Source organism: Varanus komodoensis, unplaced genomic scaffold (genome assembly GCF_004798865.1).
Source record: "Varanus komodoensis strain SLA01 unplaced genomic scaffold, ASM479886v1 scaffold3, whole genome shotgun sequence".
NCBI lineage: Eukaryota > Metazoa > Chordata > Lepidosauria > Squamata > Varanidae > Varanus > Varanus komodoensis.
The window spans coordinates 23,283,824-23,301,615 of NW_025335761.1; the positions used below are offsets into that span (position 1 = coordinate 23,283,824).

Here is a 17,792-nt window from a genome sequence, read left to right on the forward strand (position 1 = left end):
GCCCTGCCTTTCTCATGATGTGCTCTGCATATAAGTTAAATAGGCAGGGCAACATATACAGCCTTGTCAAACTCCTTTCCCAGTTCTGAACCAATCAGTGTTTCCGTGTCCGGTTCTCACTGTTGCTTCTTGACCCACATATAGGTTTCTCAAGAGACAAATAAGATGGTCTGGTATTCCCATCTCTTTAAGAACTTGCCACAATTTGTTGTGATCTACACAATCAAAGGCTTTAGCATAGTCAATGAAGCAGCAGTAGATGTTTTTCTGGAATTCCCTAGTTTTCTCCATGATCCAGTGTATGTTGGCAATTTGATCTCTAGTTCCTCTCCCTCTTCAAAATCCTGCCTCTACTTCTGGTAGTTCTCGGTCGACATAGTGCTGGAGCCTAGCTTGTAGAATTTTGAGCATAACATTGATAGTGTGTGAAATGAGTGCAACTGTATGGTAGTTTGAACATTCTTTGGCATTGCCCTTCTTTGGGACTGGAATGTAAACTGAGCTTTTCCAATCCTGTGGCCACTGTTGAGTTTTCCAAATTTGCTGGCATATTGAGTGTAGCACTTTTAGTGCATTGTCTTTTAGGATTTTGAATAACTCAGCTGGAATACTGTCTCCCCCTCTAGCTTTCTTGTTGCTCAGACTTCCTTCCATTTGACTTCACATTCCATGATGTCTGGCTTAAGGACAGCAAGCACACTATCGTGGTTATCAGGGACATTAAGATCTCTTTGTATAGTTCTTCTGTGTAATCTTGTCACCACTTCTTAATCTCTTCTGCCTCTGTAAGGTCCCTGCCATTTTGGTCCTTTATCATGCCCATCTTTGCATGAAACGTTCCGTTCATATGTCCAATTTTCTTGAAGAGATCTCTAGTCCTTCCCATTCTATTGTTTTCCTATATTTCTTTGCACTGTTCATTTAAGAGGGCATTCTTATCTCTAGCTTTTCTCTGGAATTCTGCATCAATTGGGTGTATCTTTTCCTTTCTCCCTTGCCTTTCGCTTCCCTTCTTTCCTCAGCTATTTGTAAAGCTTCCTCAGACAGCCATTTTGCTTTCTTGCATTTCTTTCTTTTTCTTTGGGATGGTTTTAGTTGCTACCTTTTGTACAATGTTGCGAACTTCTGTCCATAGTTCTTCAGGCACTCTGTCTATCAGATCAAATTCCTTACATCTATTTGTCACCTCTACTGTATACTCATCAGGGATATGATTTAGGCCTCCTCAGCAAAAGTGGCTGGGCCATAGATTTGGACTACTGTGATGCTGAATGGTTTGCCTTGGATTCGAACTGAGATCATTCTGTCATTTTGGAGACTGTATCCCAGTACTGCTTTTCCTACTCTTTTATTGACTATGAAGGCTACTTCATTTCTTCTGAGGGATTCTTGCCCGCAGTAGTATACCTGATGGTCATCCGAATTAAATTCACCCATTTCTGTCCATTTTAGTTCACTGATTCTTAAGATGTCAATGTTCAGTCTTGTCATCTCACATTTGACCATGCCCAGCTTACCTTGATTCATAGATCTTACATTCCAGGTTCCTATGGAGTACAGGTCTTTACAGCATCGGACTCTCCTTTCACCACCAGATGCATCCGCAACGGAGTGTCCTTTTGGCTTTGACCTAGTTGCTTCATTCTTTCTGGCACTACTAGTACTAGCCCTCTGCTCTTCCCCAGTAGCATATTGGACACCTTCTGACCTGAGGGGCTCATCTTCTGGCATATCTTTTTGCCTTCTGGTACTGTCCATGGGGGTTTCATGGCAAAGGTACTGGAGTGGGTTGCCATTTCCTTCTCCAGTGGATCACGTTTTGTCAGAGCTCTCTGCTATGACCTGTCCATCTTGGGTGGCCCTGCACGGCATAGCTCATAGCTTCATTGAGCTACACAAGCCCCTTCGCCACGTCAAGGCAGTGATCCATGAAGAGAGAGGCCACCCTGAAAAGACAGTTATAGTGGAAACCTATCAGGAGCCAACTGCCTGAATCTTTGGTGGCAACTAAACAAGCCATGCCTGTGTGTAGAATAGGATGTTGACTACTGTCAAGAGCAGCAGTCTGCTTAGATGCAAGATGGATAAGGGGGAAGATCAGAATCAGTTATGAAGCAGTTGTTGGTTAAATCCCATATTAGCCTTTTAATGGAATCCACTGCTTCACTGGTTTTTGCATTGAAAAGCCCCTCCCTATCAAACAGTAGGTCCTCAATTTGGGAGTGAGCTTCCTGTGAAAGACCAGCTGAGCATATCCACACATGCCTCCTCAATACCACGGCCCCAATAATCATGTTCATGCCTCAGTTTGCCTGATGCCTGGCCATGTTGATCCGTTGGTGAAAAAGGCATGAGGTTTCTGCCTGGAACACTGTCTAGTACTCTCTGATCCTCTGGAGTCAATCTTGTCCCACAGAAAGAACTAGTAGTCAGCCATGGTGGCCTGGTAGTTCACTAGGTGGATACATAGGTGGATACACCTTCCCATCAAATCCAGTTGGCAGCCTTCCCTGACTTCTGGTGTGGAATGCTCAGGATGTAACCTTTCTTGAACTGACTCATCAATGATGGAATTTGGTCAAGCGTTTGGGAACAAAAAGTCTATGCCTTTCTCCTGCTTTTGTACTTGCTTTCCAGGAGCTTAGTCACCGAGGATGGTGCTTTTCACAACTGTGGTGCCATCTGTAGCAGAGTGAGCAGAAACAGTATCACAACCAGGATCAGCACTTTTGTGTAGACTACATCAGACTAGGTCCTTCACTCTCTTTGTTGGCTGTTTTGTGTCCAGACCCAGAGACTGGAGGACTTGTTTCAAGAAATGACCCAGGTCTTTGCATGGAGAAGCTGAGTTCTGGGTTCCCATAGCTGTTTCAGGAGATGAGAGAGAGCGGGTCACTTATGAGCATGATGCTGAGTAGTCTTCAGTACAAGGGGGAGAACAGCTGGTTGTGGTCTTGATTGTACAAAAAAGGGAGGAGATGATGATCAGAGTGGCAGCATAGAGGAGGTGGTAGCACACTCCACTGTCAGTCCCTGAGAGGCTGTAGGCCAAGGTGCTGGCAAAGGAAGAGGCCTGTGAAACACTGTGCTTCCAAAGAAATACTCCCATTCTCTGAAGTGGGATGTGGGATAGAATTCCCATTGGCACTGAAGATTGCAGGAGCTGTCTTGGTCCCAAGAATGCCCCCATGGTTCATAGTATCCTTGATTCAGCAGCAGAATGAACCATTCCAAATGTCTGCCCAAGTCAGAGAGAGAACAGGAATCGTCTCTATGGCACTCAGTTCCAGAGTGAGTTGATTTCAATGGCACCCAACTAGTAACATAGTGAGGTTGTAGATGTGGATGAAGTGGTGGCAGCTGAGGTGACTAGTAATGGATCTCTCCCCCAGAGACCAAAATTGCTGATACTGGATCTGCAAGAGTCAGAACAAAGCAGTGACTCTGAATGCTGCTTATGTCTTTTGATTTCACAACTTCCACCAATTTTGTGGGCTTGGCCTTTTTTTTTTTTTTTTTGCCAACTTCATGGCTGTGGACAAGATCACCCATGGACTGGCACATGGCTGGAGCTCTGACTGAGTTAGGCAAAGTTGGAAGTGAGGCAGGAGTCTCTGAAGTAGAGGGGTGATCCTTCTCCATTGTCTTGAAGGAATCTGCCAACTGAAATACCTTACTCTGAAGCCCCACTATTAAGCAATCCACCCTATTCCTGTGGGTTTGTTTGATGAAACCCTGGCAGTGAGGCAAGAGAACACTACATGACCTTCTCCCAGGCAAAAAAAGGGAATACCTGTTTCTAGGTGGCTTCCACAGTCCACACACTTCCTGAAAGGAGTCTTCAAGGTTATACAGCTTAAAAAGGAACTAAAACATTCAGGAAGAAAGGACTGGAAAAAAGGAGTAGAAAGACCAAAGAATTAAAAAAAGATTGAAGATTCAGAAGGACAAAGGGATTTGTTTTAGTATTAAAAAGGAAATCCAGTGGAACAGGAAAAAAGAGTCCCAAGAACAAGGCAAAAAGGGAAAAAGGATAAAGAGAAAATCAAAAATGCATGAAGTTGCTATTGATTGCAAGCAGGTGAACTTCCAAGGCTACCACAATGACCATCAAGGAAGAACTGAGGGAATGAGCAGGAACCCCTCCAATATAGTGATGCTGAAGGTGGAGAAGGAATTCCCTCCAAAAAAACTCAGCTATATAAATTTCCCAAATGCAGGCACCATGCAAGTGCACAGTACCATATGTGCGATGCACTGAGACCACAGAAAAAAAAGGGCATCTGGGCAGCCCCAGAGGACCAGATTGGGACCCCAAGAGGGCCAAATTTAGCTCACAGGCCAGAGGTTTCTCCCCCGTGTTACACTTTGTGTGATATACCATATTATTTATTATTACATTTATACACCACTTTTCTTCCTCTTGCAAGGAATCCAAGGCAGCTTACAAGGTTCTCCTTTCTATAGCCCCACTGATGAGGGTGTTCAATGATAGGCTGGACATGCACATGGAAGCCATGTCATGAGAGGAGCTGGCTGGAGCCAGGAGTCAGACTAGATGGCCCAGGAGGCCCCTTCTGACTCACTCTCTTTGTTTCACCCCATTTTATCCTCCCAACAGCAATCCTGTGAGATAGGTAGGCTGAGCAGGGACTAGAACTAAGCTCTCTTGGAAACTCAGTCCAGCACTCTAACCACTATACCATACTGGCTCTAAACTTAGCAGTTCAGTTGTATACCCATAGATATACCCAAGCATAGATAAGCAAATCAAATTAGACTTATAAAAATAAGCCACCAGATTAAAAGATCTTTTCATATAACTGCAGTCTCATCAGTCAAATGTTTTTGTTAAAGAGGGTGAGGAAAATGTATCACCATAGTTTCAAGCATAGTATAGAGAAAGGTCCAAGTATGGACAAGAAAAACACAGTTACAGTTTCAATCTATTATTTCATTTCTGAACCAGAGTACTTACTAGCTCTCTCTCTGGCAGTTTTTGTGTTGAAGACAGACAGGGGATTATAAAGATTGAGGGAAGGTTCAAGAAAGGCTACTGGAATCGCTGCTGCAAGAGAAGCTAAGCATTCACCAAGAGCTGGTCGTTGCCTATAAATGACAGAAGTAAAAGAGCATAAATAAAGAAGCAAAGTGTAAGCAGGTTGCTTACCGTACCTTCTTTCAGTAGTCATCTGTGCATTCACGGATTTGTAAAAATCAAAAGTAACGCTCAAGAAATTGCTGGTTTTGCACTGCAATAGAATTTATCATGATTCATAGGTCAAAACACAAAAACAAATAGGTCAAAACACTCTTCCAGGGACTAAATCTCAATAGAATTAATTATTTCTGTTGTTTTAGTACTTGGCAATATTAAATAGTCCCCTTGATGGATCACTTTACGGATCACTGCCTTGCTGTGGCGAAGGGGCTTATGCAGCACAATGAAGCAATGAGCAATGACGTGCAGAGGCACCCAAAACGGACAGCACATACTGACAAAAGGTGATCCACTGGAGAAGCAAATGGCAGGGCATAGGCTGGCAGAATTTTGTCAAGAGAATACAATGGTCATAGCAAACACTCTTTTCCAACAACCCAAAAGACAACTCTACACATGGACATCACCAGACGGCCAACACAGAAATCAGATTGACTATGTGCTCTGCAGCCAAAGATGGAGAAGCTCTATACAGTCAGTAAAAACAAGACCAGGAACTGACTTTGGTTCAGATCATGAGCTTCTTGTTGCAAAATTTAGGCTTAAATTGAAGAAAGTAGGGAAAAGCACTAGACCACTCAGGTATGACCGAAATCATATTCGTTATGAATATACATTAGGGGTGACAAATAGATTAAAGGAGTTTGTTCTGATTGACAGAGTGCCTGAAGAGTGCCTGAAAAACTATGGGCTGAGGTTCACAACATTGTACAAGAGGTAGCAACTAAAACCATCCCAAAGAAAAAGGAATGCAAGAATGCAAAATGGCTGTCTGAGGAGACTTTAAAAATAGCTGAGGAAAGAAGGGAAGCAAAAGACAAGGGAGAAACTGAAAGATACACCCAATTGAATGCAAGATTCCAGAGAATAGGTAGAAAGAAGAGATAAGGAGGCCTTCTTAAATAAACAGTGAAAAGAAGTATAGGAAAACAATAGAATGGGAAGGACTAGAGGATATGAAGAGAGAGTTTTATGCAAAGATGGGCATGATAAAGGACAAAAATGGCTGGGACCTCACAGAGGCAGAAGAGATTAAGAAATGGTGACAAGATTACACAGAAGAACTATACAAAGAGATCTTAATGTCCCTGATAACCATGGTAGTGTACTTGCTGACCTCAAGCCAGACATCATGGAATGTGAAGTCAAATGGGCCTTAGGATGTTTTAGCAACAACAAAGCGAGCGGAGAAGACAGTACTCCAGCTGAGTTATTCAAAATCCTAAAAGATGAGGCAGTAAAAGTGTTACACTCAATATGACAGCAAATTTGGAAAACTCAACAGTGTCCACAGGATTGGAATAGGTCAGTTTACATTCCAGTCTCAAAGAAGGGAATGCCAAAGAATGTTCAAACCACCATACAATTGCGCTCATTTCACACACTATCAATGTTATGCTCAAAATTCTACAAGCTAGGCTCCAGCAGTATGTGGACCAAGAACTACCAGAAGTACAGGGAGGGTTTCGAAGAGGCAGAGGAACTTGAGACCAAATTGCCAACATAGGCTGGATCATGGAGAAAGCTAGGGAGTTCCAGAAAAACATCTACTTCTGCTTCATTGACTATGCTAAAGACTTTGCTTGTGTGGATCACAACAAATTGTAGCAAGTTCTCAAGGAAATGGGAGTACTAGGCCATGTTTTCTCTTGAGAAACCTATATGTGGGTCAAGAAGGAACACTAAGAACTAGACATGGAACTACTGATTGGTTCAAAATTGGGGAAGGAGCATGGCAAGGCTGTATATTGTCTCCCTGCCTATTTTACATACATGCAGAGCACATCATGAGAAAGGCCACACTAGATGAATCACAAGTCAGAATTAAGATTGCTGGGAGAAATATCAACAACCTCAGATGTGTAGATGACACCATTCTAATGGCAGAAATTGAAGAGGAATTCAAAAGCCTCTTGATGCTCTTGAGGAGAGCACAAAAGATGGCTTGAAACTCAACATTAAGAAAACTAAGATCATGGCATCTGGTCCTATCACTTCCCGGCAAACAGATGGAGAAGAAATGGAGGTAGTGACAGATTTTATTTTATCAGGCTCCAAAATCACCGCAGATGGTGACTGCTGCCAAGAAATTGAAAGATACTTGCTCCTTGGGAGGAAAGCTATGTCAAATCTAGACAGCATACTAAAAAGAAGAGACATCACCCTGCCAAGTAAAGTTCGTATAGTCAAGGCTATGGTTTTCCCAGTTGCAATGTATGGCTGTGAAAGTTGGACCATAAGGAAGGCAGAGTGCCAGAGAATTGAGGCCTTTGAATTGTGGTGCCGGAGGACTCCTGTGAGTCCCTTGGACTGCAAAGAGATCAAACCAGTCAATCTTAAAGGGAATCAAGCCTGATTACTCTTTACAAGGCCAGATACTGAAGATGAAACTCAAATACTTTGGACACCGAATGAGAAGGAAGGACTCATTGGAGAAGACCCTGATGCTGGGAATGATTGATGGCGAAAGGAGAAGGGGACGACAGAGGTTGAGGTGGCTACATGGGGTTACTGGGGTGGTTAGTGTGGGCTTGGGTGGATTCCAGGGGATGGTGGAGGACAGGAGAGCCTGGAGGAAAGCTGTCCATGGGGTCATGATGGGTCAGACACAACTTAGAGACTAAACAACAACAATATTAAATAGTAGTAATAGTAATCAGGTGGAATACATAAAAACTGAATTATTATGACTGAAACTTATGCTTTCTGAAGAAAAGTTTTAAAAAGTATTATTAATTGGTGATTTTTTGAGGGGCCGGGGTTGTATATATTTCAAGAGAAAGTGAAAGGGAGTGCAGTCAAGGGTGAATTCTCTTCTCAATGGGTCACCAGTGTGGCTTTTCAATGCTTGAGAGCAGGGCAACTGAATATTTATCATTTCCCTTTTGATTTTTTTTTTTTACAATTCATATATTCAGACAAAAGGTTATACTCAGTAGCAGAAGGAAACTTCACACACACACACACACACACACACACACTGAGAAAGTATGTGCATTTAAACCTGAGAACATCAAAAAGTAATTATCAGTTAAACCCTCCCTCACTGGAAAAATGTTGATATGAATTTTCCCTTTATAATGGTTGATGCTTTAACTGCTGAAGGAGAATCATGCTATGCTCACCAAATCCTTAGGAATGTTTCAGCAATATAGTTTTTAATAAATGCACTGAAATAGACAAATCTGGCTCCTGTAAACCATTTTTACACCCACACAAAATGGGAACCAGGCTCAGGGTCTGCTTCTTGGCATGAAACTTATTTTTACAGCACTGTGATCAAACTCAGGTTCTCACATAACCATGGTTAGGGATGGGCTGTAGCTCAGTGGTAGAAGCAGATTCTTTTAATGGAAAAAGCCCAGGTTTAATCTACTTGTCTTCTGGTAGGGCCAGGAATAAAATCCTAGAGAACCACAGCCAATGTTGATAATACTTGTCTAGATGGAGCAATGGTCTGACCCTGAATAAATCAGATTCCTATACAATCTATTTTCAAATTCCCTCTCATATACAGTTGTTTGCTCCTGGCATGTAAACCCTATGGAAGGAAAACCCACTTGGAGGTAAACAATGCATATGCAGGGAAAAGGTTCGACTTCCCCCTACTGTTTCCCCACTTTAGTAGCCATCCCTGAATCTGCTTTTCTTAAAACAAGAAAAAATAACCAGCATGAGATGTGTATATATAATGGGCAAGTAACTCCCCTAATGGGGATTTATGAGGGAGATTTGTTTTGCATTAACTGTGATTGGTGCATATATTAATAGATATTATGCAATGGGAAGAAAGCAGAGCGGCAAGGTTATGGTGAAGGGAAGAAAGTCCAAATTGATTACTAGTTCGTGTTTTTTAGTTTGTAGCTAGCTAGTCTATCCAGCACATTGGACCAATCAGCAACTGAGAAGTGAATTCTTACCTGCTACACTAGAAGCTTCTACCAGAGAAAACAAGTATACAAGTCCAGGAATTGTGGAACACTGAGTATTCAGTTGTGAAATGTCCAGTGACCTTTATTATGTGAGAACTGCCTGAGTATATTAATATATTCAAAATTAAACTAAATTCAAAATGAAATTGAATCAACATCAGAAGCAAAATGCAATTGAACAGAGCTAGGTAAACACTCTGAGGATTCTGTTGCTATTTGACAGGCTTCCAAAATACTCTTGTTGCTGGGACATTATTGTAAGTATATTTCTTTCAGTAATTCTAACTTTACACACAAAAATACTAAAATAGAAAGGCCTTTGTATTAACAACATCTTATCAATTGATACACTCTGAATACATGACATTGTACAGCTCCATGATCAATCTTAACTTAGTTATACAAGAAGAATCTGTTTTAGCATATTCAAATTGCTCTATTAAATACCTTTCAACATAAATGTTCTTCCCAGTTCCAAGAGAGTAGAGGCTACTCAGAATTCGGTAACATGAAACTTGGACATCACCTACTGAAAGAAAGTAAATGTTATTGTGTACACAAGCTAAAATATATATTAAACATTTTAATCCATTTATGCATTTAAATGAAAGCCAGTTGATTCATATACTAATCTCTTATTGACAATTGATGGTTTACTAAATTTTAATTGTTTATTAATGAATGGATTCTTTACTACATTTTATCAACTTGCTATACATTGTAACCATTTGGTTGCATACACAAATGGAGTACAGCACACCAAAAGACTATTCTCAAGTCTCCTTTCATGGGAGGGAAAGAGGCTATTTTTATCTATGCGTCCTTCCCTCTGATGCCCCTTGCAAATCTGCTGTGGAAGACTGACTTTGTGGGATGCAATGTGGGGATCTGCAAGGGAAGATCAAATAGATGAAAATCACCTATCCATAAAGAGAAAGGGACCTTTGAATCCAGTGCAGTATCCTGTATTGATTACTAAGATGTGATTGAAAGAATATGCTAATAAAACAATTTCTATATTAAGAGAATATTTAAAAATACCCACACAGTCCCTGTGAACCTGATCTAAAACTTTCAAATCAAGTGGGTGTCTTTTAAGTAGTTTTAGATAATGACCACTGATTTCCAATCCTCTGTATTATTTATAAACTACCAATGCCTGAGACAAAATACTTTTTGACCATTTTTGAACATACTTTCTGATCCTATTTACTGGTATAACTGTGCTCAATGTTAAAGCAAGAACCCTTAAAAAGTAAAAACTGGATTTATCTTACCATATATGTCCTGTTATGGGGAGAGTAAGGAGAGCATTTAAAGATAGTTCTAGTTAACTCCCCCTTCCCCTGCCCTGCAGACTTGCAAATCTGACCCTCCTGCAGGGGGAGGAGCTCCCAACTTCTCAAACTGGAACTGGCAAATCAGGAACAACCTCCAAAACACACAAATTAAACAGATACCTATGAACACACTCTTTAATTGAACAGATGAAAGAATTAAAAAAAAAACCACACGAATAAAGACAGATACTGGAAAGGGAAAATGTAACAATGCCCCACCTATCGTTCAAAAGAATGAAAATAAATTATCTACAGGGAAGAGTTGAATGCCCTCTTACTCTCCCAAGAACAGGGCATTTATGGTAATACAATTCCTGTTTTCTCAATTAAAGTAAAGAGGACATTTGAAAATCCTTCAAGATATAGAAAAGCTGAGACAGAAACTATGGGAAAGGCCTTAGTCTTTAGATACTCTATGAATTAACCATCCTTTGAAGCACCCTCCTAGAAAAGGTTGCTTCAGCTGATGCAAAAGTACTGATCACATAATCACATGGAAAAAAAATATGAACTAATATCCAGGTAAGTGCCTACAGGTTTCTTGCAGGGGAGCCTTACTCCAAAATGAGGAAATCACAATCCGCCTGACTTAATGAGCCACAACTCCATATGAAGATGATGTGCCCAAAGCCCAGTCTGCTTTCACAACAGACCACCTAGGGATTCTTCACATGAGTAGTTTGATCCCAATGCTTTAGTGAGAGTTCTTCAATGCAGGAGGAAGAGTTCTCAATAGACACTACAGTGGAGGATGCAGTGCACTCAGAACAGTAGGCTAATACAACAGCATGAAGGGTGGCCTTGGTGAACAACATTACCTTTGTATCATCACTGCAAGCATCTACACCTGCTTTCTTACTGCTAATCCAGATAACAAGGGAAACATCGGTTTCAGTCTCAAGCTCCAACCAATGTTATGAAGCACCAATGCCTGAAGAGCGATGAAGGATCTAAACAATAACATCAATTTCTAATTGCTCTAATTCACCCATCTGCCTGTGCCACATCCTTCGGATCTTGACTTTTCCCTTTTCATTGGGAATGGACTGCAATCGTATCAGAAACTTTAAAGTTATCAGGAATCAAATTCAACATCCTCCCTCCTTTTCTCCCATGTCCTCTGCCTCTGAAATTGGAAATAGATGCACTTCTTCAGATGTGGGTGAACAAATGGGTTCTGCAGCATAAGTCTAAACCCACAACAAATGGAGGATTCTGATTGATCTTATACGTTTAGGACATATTTTTCATTACCCTCAGGAAGTTTCATACAGCCACTTTGGGTCTGATACTGCCACTTTGAGTCTGATCACTTCTTTGCAGGGGAGAATGGATCATGGTTGCTGACCTCAAAGATGTTTATTTCATTGCTTCACAGTCAGTCTCATCATATATCAGTTCCATGTATTCACATGTGCATTGGCAACAGCTCCATGACTGTTTACCACAGTACATGGCTGTTTCAGATCTAAGGTAAACAAGTTTATCCATACCTCGACAATTGGCTTCTAGTTGCCTTTATGAATGTTGGCCTATATTGAACTCTCTAACTCGTATCTCTCCTGTAATCCCTCAGATTCTACATCAGCTCTGAAAAGTCAATATGCACCTCCAACAAATTGCACCCAATACATGAGAATAGTTCTGAACTGTATAAGTGGCTGAGGCAAATTTCCTCAAGCCAAACTCATGACTCTGATAACAAAGATTAACTTCAAGCAAAAAGTGATAGTCCTTGAATTTTTTTAACTCCTAAAATTCAGGTAGGCCACTGTATCAGTCATTATGTTTTCATGGCTCAAGTTCAAGCTTTTATAGAGTTGGATTGTTCAGCCTTTCCAGACCATTGGCAATACATGTCACTCATTCTTTAAGCTTCCAACCTATATTCTTCAGTTGTGAATAGACTCTGGCAATCTTCAATCAGAAATATTTTCATTATCATCCCCACTGAGGACATAGCAGTAAATGCTTCGTTATTGTGTTGGAGTGCTCACTGCAGGTAGTTAAGGGTGCAAGGAACTTGTCTTTCTGCTCTAATGAGCCTCCTGATTATCCTGCAACACTCCCTTATTTCTATTTCTTACCTGAGCCAGATAGGAAGATAAAGAGACTCTGTCAAATTTCTCCTGAGCTCTTCCACTGTGACCAGAGATTAAGACAAAAGCAGTTGGGAATATTATTGGTAGTGTGCCCTGCCTAGCCTATTAGGCAAATCATGGCAGCACTGAATACTTTTTAAAAAATATTCCCTAGTAGATGTTGTCTGATGCTGATCTCCAAGAGAGCTACTCCCCAGGGTGTGTACTCTTGAAGTTTTTGTAGCAACATGGCCTTGTCCTGAAGTGAAGTCTAAGGGGTTGCTTAAGAAGGATTCAACACAAAAAGGGTAACACAAAGCTTTGGAAAACTGTCCTTGGGCAGGGCTAGAGCAAACTTTCACTGAGCTACAAGGGAGCCACATCATGTTCTTGAGACAAATCCCTGGCCTTAGCAAAAAACAGGCCAAGTCTCTCCTTTCAGGTCCTCTTGAACATGCCACAAGGAGAGAGCAACTTTATTTGTGCCTGAGACAACAGAAAAGTTGTGCCACCTGCTTATTAAGAAACAGCAATGAGAGGCAGGGCAAGCTGCCATTGGAGAAAAACAACACTCTCCTCAGTTCAGCTGAATGAGGAGCTCTGAGGTGCGAGGAAGAAGGAGCTCTGAGGGCTCTGAGGAGCGAGGAAGAATATAGAATGCCTAAAACCTTTTGTTCCCTCAACTACCCTCCACCACAACAGAGTGAGGAAAACCTTACCTAAGAAAGATGAAGGAAGGATAGGGAAAACAAGTAGACCAACTAATAAAGAAAATTAAAATCAAAAAGCTACAAGCAGTAAGTGATAAGGGTCCACAGCTTCTATTTCTAAGCACAAACAGAACCAGCCTGGGAAGTGGGGAGCTTTTCCCACAGCAAAGGGGCCAAAGCTGTAAGTTGGCCCTGCCTCCTACACAGAGAGAGGCAACTTCAAAGATCTTTGAGTACCCTCCTTACTCTACAAGAGAACTGAACTTTCACATTGCAGAACTCACTGAGTTCTTAGAGGAGTTGTCAAACCTTTCTCTGCTTTTAGGAGCTGAATACTAGACAAAACTTCAATGAGGAAAATTCCCATACAGCACTGCATCTTATCCTGAGATGCTTCAATTTCTGCCTATTATAGGACTAATAAACCATGGGAGTTTGGTCAGACAAGATTTGCTTATCCTATTCTTTCAATAAAGAAAAAGCTATTCCGAGCAGTCAAACTGAAAGTGTAGCAATGCTTGGGAAACTCTTTCATTCCTTCATTACAACTAGGTTTGCCGCAAGTATTTGAGCAGCAAAACCAAGCCCTGTAAGTATCCCACCTTAGGCTAGGAGAAGTCAACTGATACTCCTTGGAGGAGCATCTTTTCCTGCCAGGGATGGGATTGCAACTATTTGCAAAACTTTCACTGTAGATTATGAGAGTAAAAGAATGTTTAGCAGAAGCTTGGGGAGTGCCCACCCTGCTCTGTCACAGATATGTTACTTGTCCCTTAGAGATGAACAAGATAGAATTGAAGGTGAAAAGAGTGTACTTAGTGAGCAACTGCCACTGTTGGGGTTTTTTTTGTGAGTATTTAAAGAGACTTTACAAAGAATTTGAGCCTCTATTTGAATGCAAAGATTTGAAATCTTTTGGGGTGAGGAAAATGCTTGTAAATCCTTGTTCAAACTGAAACATCTACCAAAAACAAAGATAAAAATGAGACTTACAAAGCAAATCGGTGCCGAAATGATGCTGAGCAACGTGTTCAAAAATTGAAGTTAAAATAGGTAACAATGCCACTGTTGTGTAGTTGATATTCTGTGAGACCCCTTTAATTTGTGTTCGAGAATGAGTAAATTTTCCAAGTTTAAGATTTTCTGATGTCTTCTCCAGATCCTCAGCTGCATTTTCAAAGAAGGCACGCAGTCCTGCTTTAACCAGCTCTGAACCAGATTTCATGACAGTTCTACAAGATAATTTTTAAAATGTTGCTTGGATATCAAATGCCTATAGCTGCTATACACTTATATGGTAAATCAAGTCTTAATTAATACCACCATTTAAGCACATAGGTATCTGTGTGAACTACCATATTTACAACTGGTGAAAAGTTTCCATTTCTTAATCTGTTTTCATAAAATTGTTGAAATGTGGTTTTTCATATTAAAATTTCAACCAGAATGCTTAGATTTTGCCCAGATTCTGTGATTAGTCTATTGTCTACAATCAGCTTCAATCTTCATTGTACAATTGAAATGCACATGTTCAACAGAAACTGTGGAAAGTTTGGGCTTCGCTTTCACTGTGGTGGTAAGCCTATGTCCAGGGCTGTACCACTTCATACAGCAGATCACTGGAGTTCACATGAGTGAATGTTCCCTCACAGAGTATAAATTCTCCCCACTTGGAAAGAAGGGTTTAAGTCTAACCCACACCTTATTTACAAGTAAGAATAACACACAGGAGTATAATAGCAAACTTACCTTGTATCTAGCGTCTGAGCTAAGATATGTAGGCAGCTAACCATTGTAGTAGCATCACTACCTATTAAAAATTAAGAGAGAGTATAACATTGTTCTTTTATTTATACAAAAATCCATCTATCTAGAAACTATATGTTGAGAGCTAATATCTCATTCTGCTTATGAGAGTTGGAATTCTTTTCATATTCTTTATTCTCCCTAATAATCAGCTAATGATCAACATACAAACTCCACTCCAAAGTCTTCTATTTTTGTTTCTCTTTTATAGATCTTTCTCATCAAGAATTTATTCATTAAAATAATTTACTTTTTTAATTTAAAGAGTTACTATTCCAGAAATATTTTAGTATACTGGGGGGAGGGGGGCTGCAAGATCCTCCGTATGCAGGAGCAGAGTCTCCTTCCTTGCCACTCCAATCAGTGGTCCAAGGTATCAGAAGGTGAGAAGAGGACCGGATCTTGTCTATAATCCATCCCAGCTCTTGGCTCCCTCTGGCTCAGAGAGAAAGTTCAGAAGTCATTCTTTCCATCTTCTGCTACTTCAAGGTGGCTCTCCTGTTTCCTATTCTTCCTTCCCCTTCACATTTGTGATAAACTCTTGTAAGTCATAAACTCAGTTCTTTGCTTAAAGAAGCATCTGGACTACTGTACTGGCAAAAAAGTGCTCCAATTCTTTAGAACTGGCTGCCAAGAAGATAAAACCATCTACTGTGTTCACAGGTGGATTGCTGCTTACTTTAATATTCACTTTTTAGCATCATCTAACAATTCCTTTACTTTCTCCCCCATGCATGGATTTCTTTCTTTCTAATTCCACAAGATTAATATACTAGCAAGGGCTTCCAAGGGAGGTGGTTGAGGCCCCATCAGTGAGGGTGTTCAAGGACAGTCACTTGTTGGGGATTACATGAGTGGAGCTGGCTGGAGCTGGGGGATCAGACTAGATGGCCCGTGAGACCCCTTCTGTTTCACTTTGTTTCTATGTTTTTTGCGCTTTCTCTGACAAAGTCCCTCTATTCATAGCCATAGTTTGTAGATACCCCCCTCTTTTACTTAACACTATGCAATCATTAATGCAGTGTTAATATATTAAGAATTATAATGCAATTATTAAATTATTAATTTTGCGGTCATCTTTATATTTGAATGCATTACCAAATTTAATAAATCAGATGAATATTGTCAATGGAAAGCATGTTTTTAATTACTAAAATGGTAGATGGTGCAATCTGAACACCAATGTAATAAAATAAAGGCCACTGGTTCATAGGGAAACTTCCATTTTATTTTGTATTCTATACTTTTATTATGAAACCATTTTCCGTTACTGGCAATTGTATGAAATGAATGACCTTGTGAAAACAAATTAGCACATAAAACAGGGTATACCAACTCCTGCACCACTGCAACATTGCAAAGCATAGTGTTATCATTAATGCTGTAGTGATGAGGAGCTTACAGGAAGATCCTGTGTGCCAAATTTGAAGATCTTATATGTTGGATTGACCAACTGTCTTTTCCATATTAACTTAAAAAAAATTCTGGGGAAAACAGACATTTATACGGGTGATAGATTTACATTACTTGGATTGTGCAAATATTAACAGTTTAGTTTAATGTTTCAAGAATACATTTTAAGTATCAAGTTTATGTTTTACAGTCAAATCCCATGGTCTTACTTTACCACGACATTCTAGTTCTTACCATGTCAACATCTTGTATTTAACAACAGAAGCAGAAAAGTTCTGTTTCCCCCCATTTCTTAAGGCTGCAATTCTTACACAGTTATGGTGGGAGTAAGTTCCACTGAACTCAGTAAAGCCTACTTCTAAATAGACATACTTAGGGTTGTGCCTTAAAGGTAATACTGAACACACAATTGGCAGGATGCAATAGGAAACCTTTTGCTATTGACACAGGAAATAAGTGGAGAATAAGTGGAAATACGTAGAGAAATTCTTCACCGCTTCCATTGCCTCCTCACAGTGCCGTCCAGCAGAGCTCTTTCAGGTGGTACAGGGGCTGGTACATCCAGGCCCCAGGAAAGATCCTGTGCCACCCTTGGTGGCCTGCTGTGATGACTTTGCCCAGCACTTTAAGGAAAAAATTGCTCAAATTCATCATGAGCTGGACTCCACTAGTGATTCAGATTCTCTAGGAGAGGTACCAATGTCACCGTCAGGCCACATATTGTTCGATGAGTTTCAGTTATTGCGGCCTGATGATGTGGACAAGGTGCTTGGACAAGTACGTCCCACCACCTGTTTACTTGACCCTTGCCCGTCGTGGCTACTGACCAAAGCCAAACAAGGGATTGGTGCCTGGATCCTGGAGGTCATCAACGCCTCTCTGAGGGACAGCTGGGTGCCTGCCCCTATAAAGGAGGCGGTGATCAGGCTGGTCCTAAAGAAGGCGTCCCTGAATCCAGAGATGGCCACCAATTATAGACCGGTGGCCAACATCCCGTTTTTGGGCAATGTGTTGGAACAGGTGGTGGTGGGACAACTCCAAGCTCTCTTGGATGAGACTGATTATCTGGACCCATTTTAGTCTAGCTTCAGACCCGGGTATGGTACTGAATCTGCCTTGGTCGCCCTGTATGATGACCTGTGCAGGGAGAGGGACAGGGGGAGTGCATTCCTGTTGGCCCTCCTGGACCTCTCAGCAGCTTTTGATACCATCAACCATGGTATCCTTCTGGATGGGCTAACGGGACTGGGAGTAGGAGGCACTGCTTGGCAGTGGTTCTGCTCCTACCC

At 41.0% G+C, this 17,792-nt stretch overlaps 1 protein-coding gene across 1 annotated transcript in view; it reads right to left on the bottom strand.

Moving 5' to 3' along the window:
* The window catches only part of RYR3 (ryanodine receptor 3), a 397,078-nt gene that overhangs the window by 143,188 nt on the left and 236,098 nt on the right, over nt 1–17,792 (bottom strand). The window contains exons 63-66 of the mRNA XM_044436195.1: nt 15,034–15,094; nt 14,278–14,516; nt 9,601–9,682; nt 4,979–5,109 (exon numbers count right to left, since the gene is read on the bottom strand). Of these exons, the coding sequence (XP_044292130.1) occupies nt 4,979–5,109; nt 9,601–9,682; nt 14,278–14,516; nt 15,034–15,094 (513 nt within the window). The remainder of the gene's footprint in view (nt 1–4,978; nt 5,110–9,600; nt 9,683–14,277; nt 14,517–15,033; nt 15,095–17,792) is intronic.